Consider the following 15,433-nt stretch of genomic DNA (forward strand, 5'->3'; position numbering starts at 1 on the left):
AAAATAAATGCATCATTTTCCCTTTATTATGTTCCTTTAAACAGCCTTGATGATCCTACCCATCACTCAAAACTATTTTGCTCTCTATTTCAATGACTTTCTTGCCTTCCAGTTGGCATGGCTAATCAAAGAAATCTATCATCTATGTCGCACAACTGTCTGCTACCTCAATAGCTTCTATATCACTTAATTCTCTGAATTCTACTCACTGGCGTATCACTCAAATGAGAAACTCAGCTGAGCTAATGCCCAGTGGGGTTTTTTTGCCTCATAATAACTCTTAAGATCACTGACACCCAGTTCAAGCTGCAGCATACACCAACGGATCAAAGATGAGAGGAAAAAGCAAGGGAAGGCTTGAGGCTGCCTTTTCACAAGCCTAGTCCAGGCATTGAAACCAACAGACAAAGCCGCAAATGTTGCCTTGTAATTACCTAGCATGCAGCTAAACATTAAATGTTTTTGCTGAATTTGCTAGCCAAGGTGTGTGCAAGAGGGTGCAGTCACCAAGGTGGGAAGTGTGGTCACAGACACAAGTTTGCTATCAGAATCCCATGCTCTTAATTGTTTCTATGACTTCTACAATTACCACACAGTTATTACTCCATAGCCAAGTTACAGGCATGAAGTTCTTGCGTTTTGATAGCTGAGACCGCACATCCTCAGAGTTCATCTGCATATATATTTAAAGGAAAAGCACAAAAGTCTTCTAAGAGTGAAAAAAACCCCTTATTTTTATTAAAAAATTAACTTTTAAAAATGTTCAACTCATCTGCTTCATTATCCCACCAATAACTCTGTCCAGGTTATATTATGTCTAACAAAGTTAAGTAAGAGAAAAGATTTCCACTTACCTAGCATGTTTAATGTCCCAATAGTGTTTGTCTTCAATGTTTTTATAGGATTATACATGTAATTTGGAGGAGAAGCAGGAGATGCCAGATGATAGATCTGGTCCACTACAGAAAACCAGAGCAGGGGGGAAAGAAAGCATTATTATTTTCCCATGTAATATATTAAATGAGAAAGCATTAGAGTCAAGAAACAAATGCTTCTTTTTACATTTCTTAGTACTGGAAATAAGCACGTCCCACATTGCTGCCTACAGATGATATGTATGCAAACCTGCTGTAACCCCAAGAAAGACTTAATTTTTAGTACAATAAAAACTAAAGCATAATATATATAAATGCTGTTGACACAGAAGTCTGTGTAGGTGTTGACACTTTCCACTTGTAAAAATGTTAGTTATGAGTATTTCAGAGATGTTTACAAGCTGCAAAAATATATGCAACATTTTATTACCCTCAAGTTTTTAAGTGACTACCAGCTTCAGAATATTCTTCTCAAATGTAACCCTAAGCAAAGATGATAGAAACATTTTTTAATACCAGGAGTAATATCTTGGGTGTTTTTATTTGTAAGCCACTTGACAATGAAATATTAATGGGATTAGTATCATATTTATATTTTAAATACATACATGCCAAGATAAGGGCATGCAACTTTTGTCCGTTTTCTCCTACCTATGACCTTTGTTCTCTGCTGTACTTTGGACAATACAGCATTTTAGCTTAAAGAAAAAAAAACAAACAACTCCAATATAGAGATCCCAGTGCTCCCCCAAACCCCACCTCCCCCAATTATGAAATACAATTAACCAACACACTAGACAATACCTTACAGTCAATGAAGGTGTACTGATGCCTAACCTAATTTAAAATAAGGTAGCTTGGGTATTGGCAACAGACTGCCTAGGTAGTACAAGTCCCAGTCTTAACTAATTATATTTGCTGCATTTCTGTAACTGGAGTATAAACAGACCCAAAGGAAAGACATGATCAACACGACAGCAAAACAGAGATGATTACAACAAAATTAAGCAGTTACACCACTGTCACGAGCACGGGTTAGATCAAAACCCAGGATTCTTAATTTAATAATTACTCCTAGCACGAGAGCACAGATAAAGAAAATAGAACAAAGGTTGAAAAAATTTTAAGTTCAAAGGCCAAATGTATCATCAGTCAGAGCTTTTTTCTCCACCTTCTTCTACTTCAGTTTATTTCTATATTAAGCGAAATTAACTGTGGTTTGCTGTCTATTCATCCAGCAGTCAGACAATTATTTTCAGCTATTTATCCATTTTCATAAAATAGTCTATTTCCAGAACAACTATGGCAATCACTTCTACCAAGGTAGTTCAGAAGACACAAACAGGTATCACAAATGGTATTTGATACGAAGAAAACAAGCACACGGGGAAAAGTTGCTTTCCCCATACTTCAGAACTTCAAAGAGCTCAGCTCACCCCAGCAAATTTAAATAACTGAAAAAAAAAACCCCTCAATAAACTGTAAAGTACACCAGAATCAGTCTTAAATATGACACCTAAAAGAATCTCAAGCCTAGTTGATTAACACTGATAATAATGGAAAACTTAGGCACATCCTAATTTGAGACCAGCTTCAGCATATCAAGGTTACAAAGTGCATTGCATAAGATAAGTATTCAAAGGTTAGAGGGGAAAAAGTTATTAAATTATAATAAAACCAAACCAATAAAAACTACACTCATTTTCACAAGCAGCATCTGATGTTCAACAAACCTCAACCTGCAAGCCTTTCATAACACAACTACTGTAAAAATAAAAATGCTTTTCTGTCTTCTGTATAACATGAAACACAGTTAGCCAGAACTGCTTAAAAAAAAGAACCCAGATAAGTGAATGCCAAAAAAATTTAAACATAAGACCAAATGAGACACAGTGATGCTGAAGAAAGAAAAAATCCCCTACCAAGGTCATCCAAGAAAAGTAGTCAAAAGGTGATGTAAGAATTAGAATGGCAGCATGGAAGAAGAGAAAGTAATTCCTTCTGTGTTACAAAAGGAAAGCTTGATTTTTTTAAGATAACTCAGCACTGAAACTTGAAAGAATTTTGAAAAGTAGAGGCCAGCTGTTGTTCTACCAGAAGACAATATCATATGGCACAAGGGCTGTCTTGCCCTAGAACAGAACAGTACTGGTCAAATGCTACACTCAAACAAATGCTTCTTTTAACCATTTTCTCAGGTGGTTAATAATTAACAAACAGCAGCAAATAAGAACAATATGAAACAGTATTTTGACATTGTACTGATTATTGTTAGCCCTCAGTTAAGTTCAACTTTCACAGTACCTGTGACAATGAACATTTTTCTCAGTTTTAAATTAATCCTTCTGCCAAAACCAGGGATTCAAATTAAAAAACAAAACAAAAAAAAACCCCACACAAACATGCCCAGATTTTCCTGGAAAAAAACAAAACAAAACAAAACAAAACAATCAAGTATGAAGTTATCACCTGCTCCTTACTAGCTGAGAACAATGAAATGTTATAGGATTGTGTTTCCTGTTAAGACTTCCCTTCTTCTCTGGTTCCCAAACTTCATTTGGCTTAGCAGTCACAGAATCCTTTGCTTCCTGACTGCTCTCTAATATAAAAAAGCAGAGTGGTTAGGGCGTGGGTGTCAGACTCATTTTCACCAGGGGCTACATCAGCCTCATGATTGCTTTCAAAGGGCCGAATATGATTTTAGGAGTATATAATATAAATGTAGGAGTAGTTACATTTATACAGTCCTAAAATTACATTTGGCCCTTTGAAGGCAACTGCGAGGCTGATGTGGCCCCGGGGAAAATGAGTCTGACGCCCCTGGGTTATGGTGACAGCAGATATAAGTGGCTTAATTTACCCATGTGGAAAGTACCTATTTTCAACAATCCTTTAAGCAACCTAAATTTTTAAAATAGTTAAAAGCCTTCAAAACACAAGCATCTCCTTAAAATGAAAAAAAAAACAAAACCAAAACACAACATCTTTTTTTAAGATAAGTATGCATTCTGATAATAAAGCTTTAAAAATACTGGCAAAGTTGGCAAGATAAAATATTTAACTTTTTTCCTGAATTCTTAGTGAAGTGCACTTGCATATATAGCCATGTGATGTTTCTCTAGAAACATATCCATTGGGCAAGCTCATGGCTCCTGTGAGTGCACAGTGGCTCTTCTGTAGGAGCCATGTGAAAGTGTACCCCAATCTGCATCTTTGCATTATTGCCCAATGCAAAAAATATTGCAAAACCATTTATAATGAAATTTTATTCACTGCTTACACTTACACTGTCAAGAGTGACCAAAACAAGGAGAAATTATTGCCAGTCAAACCTCATCACATAGAACAATTAGCTATTGGCATAAACGCAGGAACAGCTTCTAAGGCCTGTGTGACTCCATCACCCCCAGTTTTACCATCTTGACAGAGTAATGATATTTGACAGTCAGCATGCTCAAGCAAATGCCACAAAATATATCTACTTCTTATAGGTTGCCATGCTTTTCTTTGGTCTACAGATGCTAATCTCTAGAGCAGAGATGACCTACAAGGTGCCAAAACAGCCCAGAAAGCTAGAGATAGAATTTTGGCATATGTGTCACACAGGTGAGGACTTATTCTCACATTAAAAAGTGCAGAGAAATACAATTTCACGTAGCAGGCTGCGCTGCTATCTGCTCTCTTATCAACAGAAATTGTTATTTCCATTCACTCTCAACTCCAGTGCAGCATCAAAAAAGAGCTTTTCACAGAAGGCAACCTAAAGTAGCAGTGCAATTGGTATCCGAAGACAGGCTGACACAGCGAGGGCTGGAAGCGAGTGCCCAGCTCAGGCTTGGCTCAAAGCCCTGCCCACATTGCTAATGCAAATGGAACTTTTAGGATTCCGTCTGCAACATAAAAATAGTTAATTGAGCTGTATGACAAAGCGTGGCACAGGATAATTTCTCCTTGTTTTGGTCACTGTTGACATTGCAAGCTTCAGCAGTGAATAAAGTGTAATCAAATTGTTCTGCAGGGTTTCTTGCGTTGGGGCAATAATGCACAGAAGTAGTGTGAGGTAAAGTTTAATTGGCATGTTGAACTTTGACTTGTCTCCTACAGATGAGCCATGAATAGGAATGAAATATATGACTGCCTCAACTTTGCTCACATTCGGAAGCATATCCCTTCCCACAGGGTGGTACTGTCACAAAACCGAAGAAAAGGGGTAGACTAGAAGCTGATGGAAGACATGTTCAGAGAAGTTGCTGATGGCTGCAGCAGGTAATTCAAGCACAGCAGCTCAGAGAAATGAGCAATGCAACAGCTAAAGCCGCCTGCAGCCAGTGCAGAGCTGAACTCTGACCTGAGTTTTACGCTGTTTCTTTCTACCTATTCCTTCACAACCCTTTCAAAATCTAGTTTTCATCAAGCTGTGGGTGATATTTTTGCAGAGTGAAAACGTCAGTTCAAAAGTGATGTGGTCAGTCAGTAACTTACTGCTTGGTACTAGTCTGTCAAAGCAGAAGTGAACACCTTCCTGTCTTCCTACCTCCATTCACTTCATTTTTGCTGTTTGTTAGATACCTGCTGAATTTTTGACACACAGAAGGTACTACAGGAACACTTCCTTAAATTACACGTGGCAATTCAGATGAGCAGGGCCAAAAACTACCTTCCCTTTCTCTGCATCAGGATACAGGTAGGCCTGTGATTATCCAAGTGGCTGTATAATTGTTAGCTAGAAACAAACACAAACAAAATAGAAAATCCCAAAGGTTCCTTAAAATCTTCAAATTTATTAATTTATACACAAGAAGATACATGTAGTGGACAGTGGTCAAAAAAAAAAAGAAAAAGCACTCTCCTCCTCCTAGTCCTTCTACATAATTTTGTTTCCCAGCTGGCAATTGCTTCAAAGGAAATATAGAAGGAGCTGAGACAAAAAGACTTTCCTTGCCAGACATGGTCTTGCCTGTCTACGGCTGGTTTGCCACAGCATACTTCCTCCCATATGCATAGAAAAAAATAGATCCCTGTGATAAAAGGGTTCAGCAAGAGCTGAACTAACAGAGGATGGAAGATGGGGCATTTGCCAAGTGTCAGATGGCCATCTTCTTGATCAAAGGGACATGCAGTGAGGCAGCTCCAGGACTTTCACCGCTTGCTTAGGAAGGGTTCTTTAGAATATTGAGCTTTAGACCAGGTATAAACATCATTGGTTTTTCAAAATGTTTAGAGAGAATGTTGGACATTTCAAAAGGGTGGCAAGGCAAGCTTTTGCCCCAAACTGGTCACATTTGAGCCATCAAGCTAAGGATGTTGTGACAAGTCCAATTATTTCTCCATCCACCTTCCCTCTTTCAACTGTCAGGTCTAAGAAACGCATACTTTTTTTTTGTCTCAGAATTTCAGCAGGCCAGTCAGACATGCCACACAAAGCCATCTGCCCAGCTTGGCTGACGACCACGTGTGCCCTAACACAAAGCTGGCAGTTACTGAAGACAGTGTGCAACTTAAACTCTCCTCAAGCCAGAGCTGTGGAAAGCTATCCTAGCTACAGCTCTTCAGAGGGTTAGCTCTTTGGGTGCTTGGGACAGCATCTACTGGAGGACAGGAAAAAAAATTATGCATCTTGCGATTGACCTCCACCCCTAAAGAAAAAGAAGTTTTACAACATTTTATTATGCCCACTAAGAAGCCATGAGCTAGCTTTGTAATTAAGCCATAGTGCAATTAATTGAAAATAACCGTGAGAAAGGTTGCGGAAAGCTTTTTGTTGATAGGTATGGACCCTAAAAGAAGAAAAAATGGTAAAAAATGCAAGTTTTGTAGGTAACTCACATCAGGGGCCAGAACTCTGTAAGTCACTGTGAACAGAACAGCGAGTAGTCTACCCAGTAAAGGATGGTAGACCAGTCATAAAATAAAGAAACATTAAAAAAATTATTCTTGTTACAGTTTTGCTGAAAAAGAGCAAAAACTTAAATCCATTACAAAATAGACACTGGCATAAACACTCAAGCCATTGGGTACACAGTGACAAATACAGAAATCCATGATCAATATAATAAATAAAGTTTTAGTAACATATTGCAAGGTCAACAGCATCTAACATTCATCAGTTGTGTCCTTTCCTACATGAAAAGCTAAAAAACCTCCTATAATTTAGTATACACGTAATCTGTAACACCTAAATCCAGACATAAATGTTCGGTCTTGTGTTTTTCTTAATGCTAAACAAGTATGATCAATATAACCACTCACTTTTACAAAATATTGCAATAAATCTACCTTCCTTCATAACATCTCTATTTTCCAGCCATATCACCGCACATGTTCTGTGCGCTTCTTAAGTGAATAGTAAGGGTAGAATCTACCACCTTTCCCATGACAGGAAATTACATTCCTTCCTATAAAGGAAAGACGTGCATCTTCAATTTCTGTCTTCAACCTGTGTCACAGTACCAGGAAGGACTAAACGGGTCAGTAAGTCCACTAAGCACTTGCATCCATCACTGTACTTGGTAATTAGGAAGTTCTACACAGAAAAGCTTTGATCAGAAGCGTGCAAACAGGTTTCTACGGCTTAAAAGTATGAACTTTTCTTGTAAAGAACAGCTATGCCAATTCCATTACTGTAGGTCAGGCCCGAGAAGCCGACACAGTGAAGCGAAACATTTCTATTGCACTGAACTAAAAAGGACTACAAATACAAATTCATTTTCCTGATGTTTAAAATGTTGCCTGTAACTTAAGGCAAATGAGAATAACTTTATAAAGATTTACCACGTCGCTCATGCTGGAGCATTTTTGGAGAGCTTTACTAGAGACCCAGGCACCACTGCACTTGGCTCTGGACAAACAAAATTAAGCAGCATGTGTTATCTTCTGCCTTGCCATGACCTTCCCTAATCATACAATTTAAAACCATCCAGTTGAATGTATGAAGTATCTGGCAGAGGGAGTGAAGACTAAGGGGAGAAAAATCTGGGATAGAAGTACTGAAGCAAAAAAAACCCAAACAAACAAACAACAAACTAAAAAAAACAATATATTGAAGGCACTCAGATAAAAAATTAGAAGCTGTATTTGTATGCGCTGTAAGTTCCCTGTGAAATGACTTGGAGACTAAGAAATTCTGGGATACTGTAGAAAAGCATTTAGTAAAATGTTATCATTCTTCTCATCTGTTCTCCAACTAATATCTGTGTGACGTAACACTATGGTTTACAGGAACATGAGCCACAGAGCTCTCAAGTAACCATCTTAAGGAGCTTGTCATCTTAAAGAATGTAGAGAATGAGAGGCAAAAAATAAGCAAAGGTGGATTTTAATACTTTTTTCTGAAAATAGAGAAAAGAGCAATATGAGAGTCTTTTCTTTATATTCTGCCCAGGAGCGGATGATGAGCGAGTTGAGAGTGTATGGGTCAGGATCAAGGGGCAGGCAGGCAGGGGTGACACTGTTGTGGGCGTCTGTTACAGGCCACCAGATCAGGCTGAGGAAGTTGATGAGGCCTTCTATGGGCAGCTGAGAGTGGCCTCACAGTCACAGGGCCTGGTTGTTGTGGTGATTTTAACTTCCCTGATGTTTGCTGGAAGGACCATTCAGCCAGCCAGCCACAGTCCAGGAGGTTCCTCCAGTGCATCGATGATAACTTCCTCATGCAGATGGTGGAGGAGCCGACTAGGAGAGGTGCACTGCTGGATCTCATCCTCACTAACAAGGAGGGTCTGGTTGAAGCAGTAAAGGTTGAGGGCTGCCTGGGTTGCAGTGACCACGAGATGGTGGAGTTCAGCATCTTGTGTGGCAGGAACAAAATAGCAAGTAGAATTGCAACCCTGGACTTTAGCAGGGCTATCTTTGGCCTTTTCAAGCAATTGCTGGGGGAAATCCCATGGGCAAGACTGCTTGAAGGAAAAGGGGCCCAAGATAGCTGGATTGCATTCAGAGATTGCTTCTTCCACGCTCAGGATCAGAGCATCCCCACACGTAGGAAGTCAAGGAAGGGAGCCAGGAGGCCTGCGTGGTTGAATAGGGATCTGTTGGGTATGCTCAAGCAGAAGAGGAGAGTTTACAGGTCATGGAAGCAGGGGCTGGCCACTTGGGAGGAATATAAGGCTGCTGTTAGAGGATGCAGGAAGGCAGCTAGGATAGCCAAGGCCTCCTTAGAATTACAGCTGGCAAGAGGGGTCAGGGACAGCAAAAAGAACTTTTTCAAATACATAGCAGGTAAAAGGTAAAACTAATACCAGAGGTAATGTAGGCCCACTGATGAATGGGGTGGGTGCCCTGGTGGCGGAAGATACAGAGAAGGCAGAATTACTGAATGCCTTCTTTGTCTCTGTCTACTCTGCCGGAGGCTGTCCTGGGGAGCCCTGTACCCCTGAGACCCCGGATGAAGCCAGGTCAATGGAGGAGTTTGCTTTAGTCGATAAGGACTGGATTAGGGAGAAATTAAATAGTCTGGACATCCATAAATCCATGGGTCCAGATGGGATGCATCCGCGGGTGCTGAGGGAGCTGGCTGAAGTCATTGCTGGACCACTCTCCATCCTCTTTGCCAAGTCTTGGGAAACGGGAGAGGTGCCCGAGGACTGGAGGAAAGCAAATGTCACTCCAGTCTTCAAAAAGGGCAAGAAGGAGGACCCGGATAATTATAGGCTGGTCAGCCTCACCTCTGTCCCTGGGAAAGTAATGGAACAGCTTATCCTTGGTGCCATCTCAAGGCATATCAAGGATAAGAGGGTTATTAGGGGCAGTCAGCATGGCTTTACCAAGGGTAAGTCATGCTTGACCAACCTCATAGCCTTTTATGAGAACGTAACAAGGTGGATGGATGATGGCAGAGCGGTGGATGTGGTCTACCTTGGCTTCAGTAAAGCCTTTGACACAGTCTCCCACAGCATCCTCACAGCTAAGTTGAGGAGGTGTGGTCTAGACAATAGAGTAGTGAGGTGGGTTGCAAACTGGCTTAAGGAGAGAAGCCAGAGAGTGGTAGTCAATGCTGCAGAGTCTAGTTGGAGGCCAGTATCTAATGGAGGGCCTCAGGGGTCAGTACTGGGGCCAATATTATTCAATATATTCATTAACGATTTAGACGAGGGAATAGAGTGTACTAGCAGGAAGTTTGCTGATGACACCAAGCTGGGAGGAGTGGCTGACACGCCAGAAGGCTGTGCTGCCATCCAGCGAGACCTGGACAGGCTGGAGAGTTGGGCGGGGAATAACCTGATGAAATTTAACAAGGGCAAGTGTAGAGTCCTGCATCTGGGCAGGAACAGCCCCAGGTTCCAGTATAGGTTGGGAGATTACATATTAGAGAGCAGTGTAGGGGAAAGGGACCTGGGGGTCCTGGTGGATAACAGGATGACCACGAGCCAGCACTGTGCCCTTGTGGCCAGGAAGGCCAATGGCATCCTGGGGTGTATTAGAAGGGGGGTGGTTAGTAGATCGAGAGAGGTCCTCCTTCCCCTCTACTCCGCCCTGGTGAGACCACATCTGGAATATTGTGTCCAGTTCTGGGCCCCTCAGTTCAAGAAGGACAGGGAACTGCTGGAGAGGGTCCAGCGTAGGGCAACGAAGATGATTAAGGGAGTGGAGCACCTCCCTTATGAGGAAAGGCTGAGGGAGCTGGGTCTCTTTAGTTTGGAGAAGAGGAGACTAAGGGGGGGACCTTATTAATGTTTATAAATATATAAAGGGTGAGTGCCATGAGGATGGAGCCAGGCTCTTCTCAGTGGCAAACAATGATAGGACAAGGGGTAATGGGATCAAGCTGGAACACAAGAGGTTCCACTTAAATTTGAGAAGAAACTTCTTCTCAGTGAGGGTGACAGAGCACTGGAACAGACTGCCCAGGGAAGTTGTGGAGTCTCCTTCTCTGGAGACATTCAAAACCCGCCTGGACATGTTCCTGTGCGACCTCACCTAGGTGTTCCTGCTCCAGCAGGGGGATTGGACTAGATGATCTTTTGAGGTCCCTTCCAATACCAAACATACTGTGATACTGTATCAAAACCCACCATTTAATAGCGGATTAAACCTCAACAATAAGCATTAGGCTGAAATGAAAATATCTTTCAAAATTCCAAATACTTCAAAAACACGGAACTCAAATACAACTTAACATTTAATCAAACTACTATGCAAAGTTTTAAAAATTTTCAGTGTGTTTTGTTTTGTTTTTTTTTTTTTTTTACTATTTTCTGCCTTTCAAGATTTCTGAAGTAGTTTCCGTTAAATTCAGGGCCTTTGTTCTTCTGCTTGAAAAAGTTTAAGTGAAAGCTATGTTCTTGTCAGTTTTCTACTGACATCTCCAAATGCTAAAGCAAAGTAAATTCTAGTGGAGGAGAAGAAAGTCATTCAGCACTACAGTTAACTACAGTTATCTCAGGGCTAATCAATAAAATGTGTGTTTAGGCGATTTATTACTGTCTCTGGCCAATCTAGATCACAATCCAAGAATGCTGAGTGCCACTTCATATCATGGATCAAAGATAATGACTCAAACAAGGCAGGTTGTGTGAAAGCATCACTGTGAAGCTAGGAAGAAAAAGAAATGCATCAAGAAATTTAGTGAAAGCTATAAATCTTAAGCCCAAACTCACTTTCTGTATCAGAAGCGCAAACATTGTTCTTTCTAGATCAGAAATAAAGCAGAGATCACTCCCACTGGAATTTAAGTGCCAAACATCCATATATGACCTTGTTTAAACAGGACAGCAAATAAACTGAAGTTCTTTACATACAAACTTTCTTTTGTTATGACTTCATAGTCATTCCGATTTCTATTTAAAAGTAAAAAGAAACTGGGATTAAGAAATATCAATCCATATGCCTAACTTGTTAATCTGTTATAACTATCTCTCATTGCTTCATCTTCCCTCCTCAGCCCCCCTTTCCTATGTTGGAATATAAACTCTGGACTGATACAAAATTTTAGCATGTTCCTCTACTAGTACATTGAAGTTTTATTATTTAGCCATGCCCGCTTTAATTTATGCTGTTGGAAGATAAGGAGACATTCAATAAACTGCCCACTAAATAACATGTCATAATTTGTTGTCAGTACAAAATGGGGAATTGCTGACTTAATTACATAAAACATGGGAGAGATAGTCGAAGGATCTCAGAATTCCCATTAATTAGTCCCTAGTAACTGCTCCACAGTATTAGCAACGATAACTCTCTGAGAAGGTCTCAGGCATAATCAGTCAGAAAGAAGGTAACACAGGGGAAAGATTAGAAAAGCTGACAAACTGAACTGGCTGAGATATGAGCTACCAGCACCTGGAGGCAATTAATAAGATCCTAGTCCCATTATCCTGTCAGTGAAGGGAGAAGTTTGAAGTAAAACAACAGGCAGTAACTGAACCAGGGCATCGTCTGAGCAGAGGAGGAGCAAGTGTTTGCAGGACTGTTCCAGTCATGTTGTCAGAAATTCATCGTAAGTAGTAATACAAGAGATGTGATTGCTAGAGATTTTCCCTGTGAAATTCCACCCATTAGAATTCATCAAGGATTAAAAAAATACAACTTTAGATACGGCTACATTGCTACACAGTTTTAAAGGGATGGACCAAGACCACCAGCACTGTAGTGTAATTTGAGTAACATTTTCATTGATTCGCTATATTACTTACATACTCCCCAAACAGTCTACAAATGCATATATCTCTCAAATACAGCTGCGTCAATGCTGTCTTACAATTTGGCATAATAGTTTGGGGTTTATAACAGTTTAGACGTTGAGTTACTTCTCTTTCTTCAAAGCACAATTGTTTTTGTTTGTTTGCTCAGTTTTTGTTGTTGTTGGCTTCTTTTTTTTAAACTGGCGAAATTCAGTGCTGCCATTTTCCTATCCTACGGGCTGTGGTACCTAAAGTAGGAACAATGTTATCCACAGAGGACACACAAGGCAACTAAAGAAAAGGAGCTGAGCTGCCCCCTGGAAGGGCTTATGCTCCTCTCAACTGACCATACACAGCTGCAGGATATAAGCCACCTAGGGTAACTGTAGCCCTGAATTAAACTTCTCAGTTCATTACATATCTAGACCACAGACTCTGTCTGTATAAGCCTGAGCAGGCACAGGGATGTGGGACAATGGATGGGACAGAAAGACTGACACATTGCCACCTTGCCTTCTCACAAAATCAGCCACGTTAGGAAGTTTCTAAGATTTCCTTTCTCCCGTACACTCCAAAAGGAAGAACTCAAAATGCTCTGAAGCTCTCACCCCACACTGGTCACAGAAATTAGGCTAATAATAAGCAAAGAATACAGGTATTAGACAGACCAATCAAGAAGTCAGTGCACAAATTTTATTTCTGTACAGATATACATCTTTATAAGGGTAAAACACAACAAAGTGCATATACCAACGAAGAGACTACTCACCTTCAATGTACAGGGGCTCAACGACATCGTGATTTATCAGTTCGAAGTTCTCATGACCAATCCAGTGCTCCACATTTCTTTTCCTGCCCGTAAAGAAGTTGTCCACAACTGTAACCTCATGGCCATCCATCATTAGTTTGTCAGTAAGATGAGAACCCACAAACCCTGCTCCTCCAGTTATCTGCGTTAGGACAGTTGGTATAAATTTCTTTTTCTTTTTACAGAAACACCAGACAAAGGCTACAAACATGAAGACAGAAGAACAGTAGCTTTCAGATCTTTGCTTACCCCAGGGGAAACAACTCCATTTCCATGCTTAATTTTTTTTTAATGCAATATTTACAGCATTTAAAATTTCAAGAGAGATGCTTGATATATTTCATCACTGTCAGCCTAGAAGTTCAGCTAACCATTCACATCAACAAAATTTCTTTTTCAGATTAGATAATTTTCCTTTTTTCCTTCAAATTGGATTGTGCCCTTTTATGTGACAGCAAAGCCTAAAAAGACCCAAAAGGTAAGAGAAGAATTGTCTATGATTCCCATTTCTGAGAAAAAAAGACAACAGAATGCCAGGTTGTTTCTGTGTAAGTTTTGTAGTATCAGAAATGTCAAATCCAGCTTTTGTCTGGTTTAAATGAGAGACTTGTTGGGTGTTCTAAGTACTACAAATTCTTCTCCTCTTCAGAAAAAGAAGGAAGGGTACTCTTAAATAAAAGCAAGTCTTCAAGACCTCTCATCTGAAATATCTGCTAAAACTGAAGTTATTCCTTTTGTGTTTTAATGCGTCTATAGCCCACATCCTGCCATTCTGTTTTCAGCCTCTTATACCATTAGCTCCAACATCCAGCAGTTGCCTGTCTTGGAACTTTATGCTGTCTTACTGCAAAGAAATAAGCAGAAATAAAATATTAACTTTTGTTCCGTTGCAGGTGTAGAAGTAATGAAGTTCCTCATTTTTTCCCTTTCTGGACCTCAGTCTAACAGTAGACGAACAAACAAACAAAAAAAATCACTAACTCAGTATTGAAGCAGTCAACACAGTAAGTAGTAGAAGTGCAAGTTGTGTGACACATCCAGACAGACATATCTAGGAAGCAACTATTTTCCCTGCACTTCATAAGCTATTTTCAAGAACACACAAAGACATGACAGATCATCACTCAAAGAATTAAAGGACTTGTAGAAACCCCATGTGGCATCAGCTACATTATATGAGTGCATGATCAAATTCACATTTTGAAAGTGATTCAGGTGTTGATGTCCATTCTTCAGCTGCAGTGACAACTAACCAAACAACAAAAGGACATGGTGAAATTGTCAAGCAGAAATCTAATGAATGGATGATGTGCTACAATGGCAAAGTGCTGGGTGGAGAAGGATGTAGATGCCTGAGTTCCTTTGGACTAGTCAAAGCCATTTATCCTGCTCTCCCTCCGTCCACTACTGAAAAAAGCCAGATGAGCAGAAATATTAAAAACGAACAAACACCACCACCACCACCCCCCCCGCCCAAACCATCAAAAAAAAAAACCTGACAAACCACACATAAAAACCAAAAAAACAGGGAAATCACAAAGGCAAATAGAGAGCTATCAAAAACTGAAAAGGAAAATAATATAATGACATCTGTTTTCTTCTGTAAAAACTTGAATGTCTACTGCCCACTTCTTGCATTCTCATACTTGTTTTTCTTCTTAAAAATTCACAGCCATTAGTGTGTCAAAGACACTGTAAGTACCAGTTAATAAAAGAATCATTTAGTTGGCCTATTTAGTATTCTTTTGGGTTTGTCAAGGCTTCCCTGTAGCAGATTCAATATGTGATTCAGTTCCTTGACAAACCTAAAGAACAAGAAGGATTTAGGAGGAGAATACTTCTTCTTCAAAAAATAAAAAAATTCTCAGGGCTCTCACTACTCTGTAACAGAAAGAAGAGGAGGTTTCTGGCAAAATGCTGTGAACAAGGAAAGAAGGGTAATAACTGAGGGAGAACAGCCCTTTGCCAGGTGCTGCCACTCACCGAGGGAAAAATAATTTGCATGGAAAACCTACTGCCATAAATTTATCCTGACTTGAACTGAGCTGCAGTCTTGCTAAACATTCCAAGGGTTTTGCCTTTTTGTGGTGACCAGGACAAAAGTTTTCTGTAGATGATCTGAACCTATTCCT

General features: G+C 40.1%; 1 protein-coding gene across 2 annotated transcripts in view; it reads right to left on the reverse strand.

Annotated features, from left to right (window-relative positions):
* UXS1 (UDP-glucuronate decarboxylase 1) overlaps nt 1-15,433 on the reverse strand; it is a 68,038-nt gene that overhangs the window by 25,731 nt on the left and 26,874 nt on the right. Inside the window, exons 5-6 of one of the 2 annotated variants that reach the window (XM_082043748.1) lie at nt 13,263-13,345; nt 855-959 (exon numbers count right to left, since the gene is read on the reverse strand). In XM_082043748.1, the coding sequence (XP_081899874.1) occupies nt 855-959; nt 13,263-13,345 (188 nt within the window). Of the gene's footprint in view, nt 1-854; nt 960-13,262; nt 13,444-15,433 lie in introns of both variants that reach the window. The other variant, XM_082043747.1, reaches the window with a different exon arrangement.

Source organism: Streptopelia decaocto (genome assembly GCF_964273445.1).
Source record: "Streptopelia decaocto genome assembly, chromosome: 1".
Classification (NCBI taxonomy): Eukaryota; Metazoa; Chordata; class Aves; order Columbiformes; family Columbidae; genus Streptopelia; species Streptopelia decaocto.